Source organism: Chelonus insularis, unplaced genomic scaffold (assembly GCF_013357705.1).
Source record: "Chelonus insularis isolate UGA/USDA-ARS -01 unplaced genomic scaffold, ASM1335770v1 contig_41_pilon, whole genome shotgun sequence".
NCBI classification, from domain to species: Eukaryota; Metazoa; Arthropoda; class Insecta; order Hymenoptera; family Braconidae; genus Chelonus; species Chelonus insularis.
In genome coordinates this window covers 1085605-1100186 of record NW_023276571.1, presented here as the reverse complement: position 1 = coordinate 1100186, position 14582 = coordinate 1085605, and the positions used below count along the sequence as shown (strand labels likewise).

General features: G+C 31.1%; 1 protein-coding gene across 7 annotated transcripts in view; it reads left to right on the top strand.

The window, feature by feature from the left end:
* Positions 1-14582, top strand: part of SoxN (SoxNeuro) — a 224783-nt gene that overhangs the window by 157579 nt on the left and 52622 nt on the right. For 2 of the 7 annotated variants that reach the window (XM_035087704.1, XM_035087705.1), the window contains exon 1: positions 6442-8533. The exons of 4 other annotated variants lie outside the window; for them this stretch is intronic. In XM_035087704.1, the coding sequence (XP_034943595.1) occupies positions 7182-8533 (1352 nt within the window). In that variant the 5' untranslated portion in view covers positions 6442-7181. Of the gene's footprint in view, positions 1-6441; positions 8534-9548; positions 9945-14582 lie in introns of those variants that run through there. One more of the 7 variants, XM_035087706.1, reaches the window with a different exon arrangement.

The window sequence follows — 14582 nt, the reverse complement described above, 5'->3', positions numbered from 1 at the left end:
ATTTATTTTATTTATTGTAAAAATTCTTATTTTAGTAATTTTTATCAATCAGAACAGTATTTTTTGCTACTAATATTTCTAAAAATATTTTTAAAATTTTTTATTAAAAAAATAGGAATTTTTACTACTTTTTTGGTAACTTTTAGTAAAAGAAAAATCTAGTAATTTTTAATTTTTTTGCTAGTAAATTAATTAGTAAAAATTACTACAATATTTTTTCCGTGGAATAAATCAAAAATATTTAAATCAAGTTTAAAATTTTTGCAAAAAAATTTTTTTTTAATTTCTCTTAGCAACGCAATGTGATCCAGCATTTTTTTTATCTTCAAAAAAGACCCGAAAAAGTGATGTTAGGAGTTCCGAACATTTGACGGCAAAATTTAGGGGAAAATATTCTAAAAGCTGCATTGGCGCGATTAAAAAGCGGATATAGTGTAAAGGTGATAGAAACATGAAAATGTAGACGATCTCTTCAGGATGAAGAGTCTTAACGTGAGGACAGCCGGAGGGAGTATCCCCTGACGATAGCGATGTCATGGCGGCCACCGGAAATAGCTGGCACTATCGGCCGTCCCGCCGGAAGGACTGCCGTCACCACAGAAAGAGTTCCAATCTTCTATTCAGCATCAAGCTCACTCCCTATTCCCACTGACTCTTTTCTCTCTCTTTCTCTCTCTCTGTTACCTCAGACTGCCAACCTTTTACATCGAATGATATGACCTACCTCCTTCTTCCGTTCATGACGATACACCGTTTAAGAATAGAACTCATGTGTTAGAAAAAGTATAACCTTTAAGTTTAAAAGCAGGAAGTGAAAACAGCCTTATTTCAGTCATAAACAAAACTACTTGAATATTTTTAAACGTCTTGAATAAATTAAATAAAAATTTATTACTTCACGAAATAATATTTTGTATGCATGGCTTTTCTAAGAGTCGATTTGAACTCTCAGAATTTTTTTTCTTTTTTTTTCGTTACACACCCAAGAGGTATACAATAATATGTCCATCATCGATCTTTGTTAATTTCTCAACATTTTATCATTTTTTATGGTAAGAACCTCTAATGTACCATCGCAAATTTCGACTGAAACGAGCGAAAGTGATTATACGTGACGGACAGACGATACATCACCAAGTGTCAACGAGTGTCCCCGGCGCTTGTAATCTCACATCAATCAAACTTGCGCACCATCGTCGTCGTCTACGTCTGTGAGGGTGGGACCTGGACGACGCCCGATAGACTAGTCTTGATCGATGTCTCGTCTTCCGAAAAACCATTGAAACTCATGACGTCTTCCGGTCCGTTTGAAACTCACCAAGAAATATAGGTGAACAGCTCCTTTATCTTTATTATGAAATTTTGATGCCGATTTATGATTTAAAGACTATTCAAACCTGGAAAAATTTCCAATCACTTCTCATTCAAGAGTTTCAGGAAAATGTTTGTATTAAAGAAAATAAAGAAAGAGTAAGAAAATTTTTTAAAGGGATATATACACAAAGAAAAAAAATATTGAATTAATTTTATTAATTGCAAATGTCGTTTGGATTGATAGAAGAGATTTGTTAAGTATTAAAAAATGATTTATCGACAGATAGTAACAATAATTATTTAAATATTAAATAGATAAAATATTTTAATCGTTCCGGACGATTTCTATGAAGTAGAATTAATATTTTGTATTAAATACATTTAAATTATATATTTTGTTTTATTAAAACAAACGTTTTATATTTTAATAATTTTAATGTATTTAAAAAATATTAAGAAAAAATTAATTTTAATCGAAATACCTTAAAAACGATTTTTGACAATAAATAAATCGATTCGATTGATGACAAAAATCATGTGTATTTATGAAATAAATATAAAAGTCAACAAAATTAATATACAGTTTTTTAATTACTAAAAAATATTTTTCGACAATAGATGAACCTTTTTAACTGTTAACAACCTCTTCATCACAAAAATCGGTAAGTTATTATACGAGCGATATTTTTATTATTCATGACGACCTAGAAATGTAGGCAAGACGATGTAAAACATATATTTCAATAAAAGAACCAACTGATCTCGTTGGAATATTATTAATATATATTTCTAATCGGGCTATAGAATATATCTGATTAGAATAAACAATCAATCTCAAAGGTATATCATCGGAATTATTTATAAATATACTACCCATGTTACGCATCAACTATTTTGCATCTCCCTGTGCATATAACACACATCATTCTCATCTACAAAGGTCCCCTAGGGGTTATAAAACGGCAATTTAATTCATACACTTGATAAACGCTGGGCGCGTGAGCTCCATATACCAAAACTAGAAGTCAGAGTCTTATTATATTATTAAAGTTTACAGAGAGTTGTTGGGTATTTCACAAATCATATCAAAATCAAGTGTAATTCATGGGTAAGAACACCTCTGTGATTATGATTATGTGTTATATTGATCATAAAATAATTTTGATACCTGGAACATGATATATTCACTGAGTATTACTGTATCTGTAATAAGTTGAGAACCGTTATAGTAGTCCGGCTGGCCCGCGTCGAGTTCCAAGTGCGAAGGGGGTTTTTCCATAGAGGGGAGGACTAGTAGCATTCATCGGGATGCAGATGGCTTCTACAACCCTCGCAGCTTACCCTCTCTGTCATCTTTCTTCTCACTTACTCATATTGCTGCACTACTTTATAACCCTACTGCGCACACACGTGTACTTTGCGCGAGCTTGTGGATCAACCAATCACGTCTGTGCATGTTGATGATACGCAAAATCTAGCTACACGTAAAATGAATTACCACAGAGCTACTCTACAGTAATTTCGTGAGGCAAAATACCTTTGCATGTAAATTTCATCTCTATAGAGTAGTGTATTATTGAAAAATTGCTAATGGCCCGTAAGATTTTTATCATTTAAATTAATATAGATGTTCTCTGATTTGATATTATTCGGTTAATTAATTCCACGAAAAACCGTATAATTATTTATTCATTGATTTAATTCTTTTTCAATTCCTAATATACAGTAGTCATCAAAAGTAATTTGACAGACATATTCATTGCATGAATTAAAAACAAATAAGTTGATGTGTTATTTTCTTTTTTACAGACATCCAATGATTAAATGCGTATTCAAGAATTTTTTTAATGCAGTTTTGTTTAAAAAAAAAAAAAAAAAAAAAAAAATAACAAATTTATTATTGTCAGTTAATATTTTTGAAGGTATTAATGCAACTAAATACTGTAATTAAATGTTACTGATTGATTAAAATGATAAATAAAAAATATTAGCATGAAATATTTTGACAATAAACCGGAAAAAAAATTACTTTAACTTGTTTTCCCCCTGAAAAATGCTGTTTCCTTTTTTAAAAACGATAAAAGAGTTTAATTATGGCTGAATGGAAAGACCTTAAGTGGTGCTTGAAGGAAAAAGTATGTCATTACATGATTCATTAAAAAAAAAAAAAAAGTCTCAAAAAAATATTTCAAGAAATGATATTTTATTTAAAATTAAAAAATTTTAATTAATTAATTAGTTGGATAATTTTAATTGAAAGAAATTAAATGTTTAGATGAAGATGATTGTAGATGGGGAGATTGGTGATTTAGAAAAATAGTTGAAAAGATAAAATAATAAAAATGTGTTATCGATTTCATATTATTTGTATCAACTATAATAGCACCAAACAGAGAGCTTTGTAATCGGCCCTCCTCATCTATCTGTATAAAGACTTTGTCCATAGCGGAAGGGAATTGCAATCGTCGCTACCCTCAATCGTTTCCACTATAGGGCCACCCTCTTCACTTTCTCTCATTATACTCGTGCCAAGAGAGATCGAGAAATCGTGAAATATCAAATGGTATCACCTGTTGGCAATGCAACCACCAAATACTTATATATACTGAAGATACTTCTATACAACACCACAATGTTGTCCTTCAAACTTTTTCTTTTATTCAATTCACTCAGTATCAGTTCATTATTCATCCAGTAATGCATCGTTTGCTATTTTTTATTCACCTTTTAGAAAAATCAACTCCTTTGATCTTTCAACCGAACTTGCAATCGATTCTTTCGATTTAAAAAGTCATCAGCTGACTTTTTTTATTGTAAATTAATTTTTTTTATCATTCAATTTGTTTAGGGGAGTATTAACAATATTTTTATGGAAATAAACAATGAGAAAAAAATTGTCGTTATACAAAAAAAATGTTTATTTAATAAATAAAAATAATTAGAAATATTTGCAATTGAATATTTTAATGAATTTATGGTGAGTTTAAATACAAGTGATATTAGATTAATTCTCATTTTCTGAGACACCATAGATTTAACAAAAATAAATAAAACATTAGAATAAAACAATACTCAGATATTTTATTTAAAAGAATTAAGCACAATCGAAATGTATTTTTAATTATTTTCAGTAAGCATCAAAACTAAATCTATATGTTAAAATGATTCTATGCCAATTCCAAAAAAATATTCGATTGCAAGAGTTCCAAATTTTGATTTTATTATTAACAAATAATATTACTTGTTCACAGTAAATTTTTTTTTTAGTGTATTTAAATATTTATTTAAAAATATTTTAGAGTACATCAGCTATCTCATATTGTCCTTGTCTATCTCCAAAGTAATTTAAATAAACGGATTACAACAAACCAATAAATAAGAAGTAATTTTAAATCCCCATTATTAAAAAAAAAAAATTATTTCTCAAAAAAAAAAATTTAACCTTCAATCATAAATTACCTAAAATAAATTCTATTGTTCACTTAAAAATGTTTACTATTTCAAGTCTAACAACAAATTACCTGTAATCTTGTTATCAATCTCAAAAAAAAACCTCTTTGATCGACAATTTTTCGCCAAAAAATAAACATGAAAGCGGCAAATTGGCAAAAAAAAATCCTTTTAAATTTTTTTACCCAAAACTATAAGCCTTTTTCTCTCTTCCTCATGAATACTTTCAGTGAAAGCTTTCTTTTTCGTATACAGAAGTGCCTATAGCTATACAAAGTGTATAATAAAGAGGTGGATCTCGCTACTCATGCAGGTTGAATGGCCTGTCGCGCGTGCGCTAGCTGAACACCGAATATAATAGGTATAGGTAGACCATTTGCTGATATAGTATTCGAGATTATTTAGGTACATACCATTTGACGACTTTTCTATGTCTTTTTCATCACAGTACAAAGGAAAAAAAAAGAAAGAAGAGGAATCGTGGCACGCGTCTGTCTATACTTAATTGTTATATCTGAATCGTCCATTCAATTATCATAATTGCATAAGAGTACCTGTGTATTCACAGGTGTTTTTATTACATATTTATAAATAGATCTGTTGTCTAACTGTCTACTATTATAATATTCATACTTATGTCTTTATCTATTTCATTCATTCAACTTTAGAATAATCTTATCGCTCTTTATTACCTACAATTATCACAATTATTCATTAGACCCTAAATACTTTATTCTATTTACATGAATTTATTTAAATATAATACCAACATTCCACTTGTTCCCCTCAAAGTCTTCAAAATTGAAGAAAAAATTAATTCAGCAAAACTCGAGAGTTAGAAACAATTAATTGAATAATTGTATTATTTAAAATGTTTAGTTATTTAATATTAATTGAAGAAAAAATTATTAATTGGTGATTTAAAATTTTTTTTTTCCAAGTCTTTTTGTGAATGAGAGTATCAGTAACCTAGATAACATCATTTCGATGCCTTTCAATTGACGTGATGATGTTATAAATCACAATGATGCATGAAAAATTCTAGGATAAATGGTGTTGATCTTTATTCATGAAGTAGGTCATTTTGAAATTTATATGTAATAAGTTTGATCTTAGCAAGTCGGAAAAATAGCGGGTAGTATTTTTCAAAGGTTCGATAAATGTATCTCATGGTTGTCAGTTGATTCCAGCGTGCTATTATCCTCACAAATATGCCTCGATTATCAAATTGCAATATTTATATTGAAAAACAGATGAATAACGTTCTCGGAAGGTGAAAAACGCTTCCGTTTTCGTTTAGAGAGTATGTATATATACATATATATATAGAGATATTTATATGAAGCATGATCGCTACTTTTTGGTCTTGAACCGAGAGCCGGGTACAAGAGTAAGGGACGAGCAGGAAAATGGTGAGATGACGCCGCTAGACGTCGCGATAGTAAACCGGTAAGGTAACAGAGAGGAAGGACCGCCTACATGGTGTTGGGCAAAGTTGGCTATTGGTGGAGCGAAATGATGGCAGGCGTGCGTGCCAATCGATTACTGGTGGTAGGACTGAACTCGGTAGCTACCGATTGCCGGGTATGGTTGGAGTAGTGGCGGGTGGGGGGAATGGGGATACCAGTAGTGGGGATACTTGCAGGAAATGAACCCAGTGGCTGAGGAGTATAGGACTGGAAGCAGAACCTGAGAATACTCAGACGGTTTCGATCTTTCGAAGAGTACAGAAGTGTTCCTTCGAGAGTCGTCAGAGAAAAACGTGCGCGTGTTTAACTCGACATATATCTTCAACTGAGAGAAAATAAATCGAATTGATTGTTCAGAGTCCTATTTGATACTCTTGAGTTTGATAAACAAGTATTTGAAAAGTTAAGTGATCAATTTTGATGATCGTGTTTATTTTCAATCATCGAGTTGTTGATCAGATGAATACAAGACGATTTAATAAGCGAAGTAAAAACATAGTGAAAGTGAACCAGTTATTTAAAATTCATTGAAATAAATAACAATAGTATTGTTATACAAATTGAAGTTGAACAACAATAAAGTCGTCAAAGGGATTCATAATAAAGTGGTAATGTTCGTGAAGAAAGTGTCGGTTAGTTGCGTAGACAGTGTGTACAGTAGTGGTATTATCTACTGTGTGGCGTCAACGTGTTAACAGTAAATAATACAAGGACATGATCCACAGCTACGTGGTAAAAATAAACATTGACCAAATCAACTGATAAACATTGACGGTGTGTAGTGACATATATAATCGACTATCAGTCTTTGATTTGTTTTTCCGTTTAAGTTATCTTCAAGGATTTTTGTGTTCATCAACGATAACCTTGAAGCGTTACGATTTCTCTATCTCTGCTGCTAAGTAATTACAAAAAATTACCAAACTGTACGGCCACAGGGAGGAAGACATGTTAACGATGGATACGGATCTGAAAGGCGGCCTTCACGGGCAAATGCCGCCGCATCCTCATCAAGGGGTATCACCGATGGGTCATCATACTGGAGTATCTCCTTATGGTGCTCTTGGATCTATTGTACATAGTCCAGCATTATCAACTGGTAGCCCACCAAGCTCTGGTGGTTTGAGTGCGTTATCCCTTCAGCATCATCATCAAACTCAACAACATCATTATGCATCGATGCAAGCTATTCAACAGCAGCAACAACAACAACAACAGACTATGCACTCGATTGCTCAGCAACAAGCATCTCATCACGCACACCAGCAATCACAGCAGCAAACTCCTCAGCAAAATACTCAACAGCAACAACATCAAGCTGCGAATAATAATAATACGACTAGCAAAAATAATAATGTGGATCGAGTGAAACGACCGATGAATGCTTTCATGGTCTGGTCGCGCGGTCAAAGACGCAAGATGGCTCAAGAAAACCCAAAGATGCACAATTCTGAGATCTCGAAAAGACTAGGCGCTGAATGGAAACTCCTTAGTGAATCTGAAAAACGTCCGTTTATTGATGAAGCCAAACGGTTACGTGCTGTTCATATGAAGGAACATCCTGACTACAAGTACCGGCCACGAAGGAAGACCAAGACTCTGTTAAAGAAAGACAAGTTCCCTCTTGGTGGTGGTGTTGGAGTTGGTGGTATGCTAGCAGTGGATCAACGACAAGTGAATGCGGTTAATCAAGCTCAACAATCGCAGTTGCCGCGTGACGTTTATCAAATGCCCAACGGGTACATGCCTAATGGATACATGATGCATGATCCGACGGCAACATATCAGCAACATGCAACTTATGGAGGACACTTGGCAGCGGCCGCCGCTGGCTATCCGCGATATGACATGAATAATCATCACGTGAGCGGCGGTGGTACCATAAGTCCTGTTGGTCATTACTTGAATGGTCAATATCCTGGTTATGGACCAACAACGATACCCAGAGGTTCACCACCCTATTATCCAGCTCAACCAGGCTCTCAAATGTCCAGTCATAGCCCAAGTGGGAGCAGTATCAAGTCCGAACCCACCAGTCCAGCGAGCGGTGGTATTCACACACCAACACCAATTGTCACCTCATCTTCTGCTACATCAGGCGTCAAAAGAGAATTCATGGCTCAACAGCAACCTCAACAATCTCAAGGTGATCTCAGGCAAATGATCTCCATGTATCTACCACAGAGTGGTGAACAAGGCATTGTTCAACATGGATCTGGTGTCTATTCCCCTGGACCTTCGCCTGATCCTCTGGTTCAACATCACACGACCATGCCAACGTCGCTCAATCACCACCACATGTAAGCTTACTATCAACATACGATAGAGAGACACTCTCAACACTCATAGTTAATATAGGTATACCTGTATAGCATTGATCTATTTCAAAAACATTTTTTTTAATTTAATCTAGAGCTGATGGCCATTTCATACAGATTTATTTAGATAATGTTAGATATTCCATACGCGAGAGAAAATAATTTGACTTTTTGATTAAATATTGTTTCGAAAATTTTCCCTGCTATTGCAGAGTAACTCATTTTATTTTCATGCGTGTAAATAAGAAAAAAGTTGTTTTAAGGAAGAGTTAATAATCTTGATAAGTAAAATAAGGCACAAAACGTATACGGCCGGAAACACGTTTTCCTACACTTTACCTATACTGTGATAGTAATTATCAAAGCGCGCTCGAGCTTGAATATGATCGAACAACCGGGAAACAAAAAATCCGGCATTCAACATATGTTTAGGTAAATGATTAAAGATTGAAATAATAAATTCGTGGTTAGATGAACCATTTAAAAGAGAATCATAGACATAACTAAAAATTATCAGTGTAAATAAATATTTAAAGATGTACCCGTATATATTATTACTTATGATCTATAATGTAAATATTATTAATTATAATAACATTTATTCTCATTCTATATGATGATATAAATATGTGTGTACATATTTATTGTACATTTGTACGTGTACGTACCATCAAAAAGAAAAATTAATAAGACAGAATATAAATATTTAGGTATAGTTAATATTGGAAGGCAATCTTCCATCATTCCAAACTATTAATAATTTAATTTGAAAATAATTTCAAATCAACTTTACAAACATATTGAGGGCGAATTTAATTGTCATTGCAAAAAAAATAATAATTGAGTTTAAGATGAGAATGCAATGACATTTTTCTCCCTATTGTATAATATTAAAACCAATGTCCTTTGAATTATGATTAATTATTATTTAAACAATTATTATTTACTTTAATCATAATACATTTATATTATTTCACGATATCATTGTATGTTCCAGTTTATTTTCTGCCTACAAAAATCCAGTTTTGAGTTTCCCAGTTTATGTTAAACAATCATTGTAATAAGAAATAATACACATGTTATCAATTATTTCATTTACTTTTTTTTTTAATTCACATACACTATGAAGATATTTGTAATTACTGATCCATGACTGTGATTTCGTAAGGCCTATACCGAATAATTAATACGTTGTATCAATATTTTTTTTTTTCATTTCTTAAATTGTACCTTCATTAATTCAAAGATTTATTTAACACATAGACTATTATGTTTTTTTTTTCTTTTCTTTAATTTTTACTTTGTCTTTTCTAATAACAAAAAAAATAGTAAATGATGATAAAATTTATGATAAATATTTGAATAAAATTGTCTTTAAGGATCGGATGTTAAGGCCTTATATAAATGATAAAAAAAAAAGTTATTATAAAAAAAAACAATTGAGAAAAATTATTATCTTGTGTATAAGAAATATAAATGTTTTTTTTTTATCATGTTAAATAATTCGACTGATCAAATTAATTCCAATATATGTCTTGCTAAAAAATATTCTATTGTGTTTTCAATTTGATATTATTACCTACACATTCATACACACATCCTCTTCATTTATCCTTTATCATCCTTAATAAAAATAAATAACACTATCATATAATTAAGTATATAAATAAATATAACAAGGAATCAGGTAATTATAAAATTTTTATCATCAAAATTTTATTTGGGCACATTTTACTGTAAAAGCACATTTAAATTAATCACAAGTGGGAGTTGGGTGAATAAAATATCATGGAGATGGTTAATAATAAAGAGCATGCTATGGTTGAACTGGAGGAATATGTCAAGATTTAATACTTTGTCTGTAACGAAAAAATAATTCGTCAAGTCTTTTAGTATAAATAAATGCCAAGTATTATGTTTAAGTAATTTCCGACAAAAAGCTTTAATATAACTTTTCTCAAGTAAAATAAGAGAGTCAGATGCAAATGTGCACACGTCTGTCGATGGGGTCCCTAATGTGCTTTCAGTTACGAGCGTTCTTCCAACCAACCCTTCAACAACCTCCAGTTCAGCACGTTTTTGCGATAAAAAGTATCCATAAATATACTGTGAGTAAATTTTTCTTTTCTTCTTTGACGTGACGACATAATATGTGGCTTATTAATCACAACCTTTCTGTTTTTCTTCTAAATTAACATAAATTATATTTCTCACAATATTGCTCTCCACTTGGTACATTTATATGGCTCTATCTAACGGGAATAAATATGTTCATCATTTATATGAGTTTCAAGAGCTTGTCTGACACAAACGATTAATTAAATCTAGCTATACCTATAATTGATGTGAGACGCTAATGTCCGATTTGCATGAGACAACGAAATAGCCACACACCGAGTGGCTCTTAATTTAGTCTGCCAGTGATTACAATCAACCAATTTGTTGTACTTTTGGCCCTTCGGCTTGAGTTTTGAATGTGGAAAAATAAAATGTATTCCACCTTATCTCTGTCTCCTACCTTCTGTGAACCCCCTCGTGGCCACGACACAACAATCTGCCTGTCGTTCCAGTCTTATTGCATGATTATATACACTTTATATAGATGCCTAGGAAATTGATCATTTTTACTATTTATTTGATTTCACTTCAAGAAAAATTTTTTTTTTCCAACTATGATTTAATCTTCATGCTTTTCTTTTAAATAATAATTATAATTGAACATATAACAGATTGCAATTTGATAAATAAACAATAAATTTTGTAAAGAAAAAATTGGATAAAAAAAGCAGATACATTGAAAAGAATATTTCAATTATTTTATTTATTTTCTTATTAAATTATTCTTTATCTATTGATAAGAATCTGATAATTTATTCCACAAAGTGAAGTTGTTAAAAAGGTCATTACTTTTAGGGAAAAAATTATTTTATATTTCCTAATATTGATAATAATAATTATTATTTAAATTCTTAAATAAAAAAAAAATGATAAAAATAATTATTTTCAAGTTACAATTAATTGTTGTTTTTTTTATTATTTTGTAATGAATATTTTGTGAAAAAATCAATTATAATATAATTTTTCAATTTAAATTGAAATAAATTATTATTTCATCATCAATACACATCTGTCAAAAACTAAATGAAAATTTTCTTTATCAGAAATAATTTATGGAAACCGTATTTCTTCTTACACATCAACTTTGAATACCTTTACTTTATTATCCACTGCTAATACACACTATGAAAAAGAATAAAGAAAATATTTTATCAAATGTACATAAGCAACTTGGGTTATATACAGCTCATCATACTCAGGATAATACACACCTATGTACACATTAGGTTTCAATTTTTTAATTTTTATTTATACTTTATCCAACATACATTCAGATCATTAACAAGTATCTTACTTCCTTCACAGACGTGCAAATATATTCATACGCTAGTGTAATAACAGTTGTTCGATATCAACAATATCAAATGAATAAATACAGAAAAAAAAACAATGAACTAATTTAATTAAAAATAAAATAAATACAACAATTTTATCAAATTATTTTTATTTACAATGACTTATGGGTATACCTATATTGAAAATAAATTATTACAAAAATAAAGAAAAAACAATTTTAGTAAAAAAAAAAAAAAAATTAATAAATATTTTTAATGAAGTACAATAATGGAAAAAGTATTACAAAAGAGTGTATGAAGAATAATGATAATTAGTTGAAGTGTTGAACATGTAAACGTGTCACAAAATGTAACACAGTAAAACCGTTATCAGTGGTAGTATCTTCACACCTGTAATTTCCATGTTCTCGCCTACCCCCTTATAAAAACGCAAGCAACGATGCATAGTCTCGTCGCGTCTTCTTACAAATTAATTGAAGCGCATTGACGCGCATTTATACCCTCATTCCACTCTTCTTATCCACCTCTACCTTTTTCCATCTCTCTAGGTATTTGCATTATGTATTTTCATACTCGAGCGACATTTATCAACAGCGATATCTCTCACGAGATATATTCACAATATTTTGTCACAATTATCTAAAAGATAGCGATTACATCCGCAGTTATATACAATTTTAATTGCTCCCAACATAAAGAACAAATGTGTTACCGACTGTAGATAATGCACGTACACCACCAGACTAGTGAGATTCGTGAAATAAATGAAAATTTTCCAGTGATAATTGGCGCGAAAGAAAAACCAATAGATGACAGAGAAGGTGAGAGGAATAAAATATAAAAAAAATTGAATGAGGGGTTAAAAACAATGACGGAACGAGACTATGCAGTATCGTGGTTAATCGTGCATAACTGGGGTTAACAATGTGCCACTTAACGCCGGTAATGGCGCATCGAAACGCTGGTGCAATCCAGTAAATCAATCGTCCTCTGCCAGTGAACAAAGTGAACGTAACAAGTGGGCAAAACGACGTGAAAATGAAATGCCAAGTACAAGTGAGCCAAGAACACGAGCTTTGGACACAATAGATTTGTATTTAGTTATTGTGTGTATGTATATCTATACATAGTAACTGATATAAAAGTGTATTTGTCTCATCTACATAAGAAGGTAGGTGAGATTCACACTTTGGCAATCGGTGTGTGTTGAACAGCATCTAAATATAGATAGGATCGCAATGATTCATAGGAATATTTCTTGTCCAGCTACCCGGTTTCTATTTCGTGCGGCAGGTAGAGGTATAACAACCTACTCGAGCTACCTGTCGAATCACTGCCAAGAGACTTTGGATTATTTCACTACACATTCATCGAAATAGCTCTGTATATATATTTTAACATTCTAGCATTTCGAGAGTTATTTTGATCATGATAACCCTGGAAAATTGGGAATTAAGATAGAGATACTATCAATATTTGACACGAGAGCTTATAAAATGTTATTTATTTGATCGGTTTATTTATTCACCAGTTTTTTCTTGGTCGAGGTAAATACTTGGCGCGTGATTGTCGAATTTTCGAAATACCTTTGGTATGATACTCAATGATATGTTGTCAAAATCAATGCTGCTGTTTTGTTTAGATTAAAGTTACGTTGCCTGGATGTGTTGAATATTTTACAGGAATTATATTACCGGTTTAATACCGATCTTAATGCGTTATTAATAATCAATTCTATTTCATTTCAATGAACATACTTGTAGTCTAGATTATGTCTCTATGTTTATATTACGAGTATGATTGGGGAATTATATTTGGTTGATTGTGAAATGTTTGATGATAATAACTGTCTTTGAAATTAATGTGATCCAATTGGTGTGTTGTTGTGAGAATAAGTCTACTCCAAACAATCGTTCTTACGACGTATATTATAGCACGTATTTTTTAGATGCTTCAGTTTTATATTAGGCTAAGCTCAATGTCATTCTTTATATCGGTCTAAGGATCAAAACAATGTTATTCAATGCACTGAAGATCGAAAAGTTTTATTTTTTGTCCTTCAAGAGATCGTTGTTTTGAATCGAACTTTTTCATTTCTTTAAATTGGAGTTTATAGAACACTCATCTTTTTGACATGGCATCTATTTGAATTAAAAATTATTTATCGCAATTAATAGAGTCTAAGATAATTACATTTGTAATTAATATATTTTCTAATATTCCAAATTAAATTCTCAGCCCATTTCATTCATTTAATCAAATTAATCATGCTGTTAAATTTAGCCTGATATTCTTAATGCAAAAGAATTTTTTTTAACTGAATAACTTTGATAATGATGTGTTTGATTGATTTAATAATAATAATAATTAAGCTTCGATAATTGATAATATTCTTAAAAAATAGCTAGAAGGTGTTCTCACCCTGAAAAGTCGAGAAATTAATTTCCCAGCTAAGACTGAACACTCTTACATAAGAGATTAAGACATAAAAGTAATTATAAATAATTAAAAAATATTTATTATCTCATATGAGAAATCAATTGCGAGGGAATAGTTGATTATTGTGATTACCAGAGTCATTTAAACGTTAGTGAGGTTGGTTGATTCTATTCTAGTGT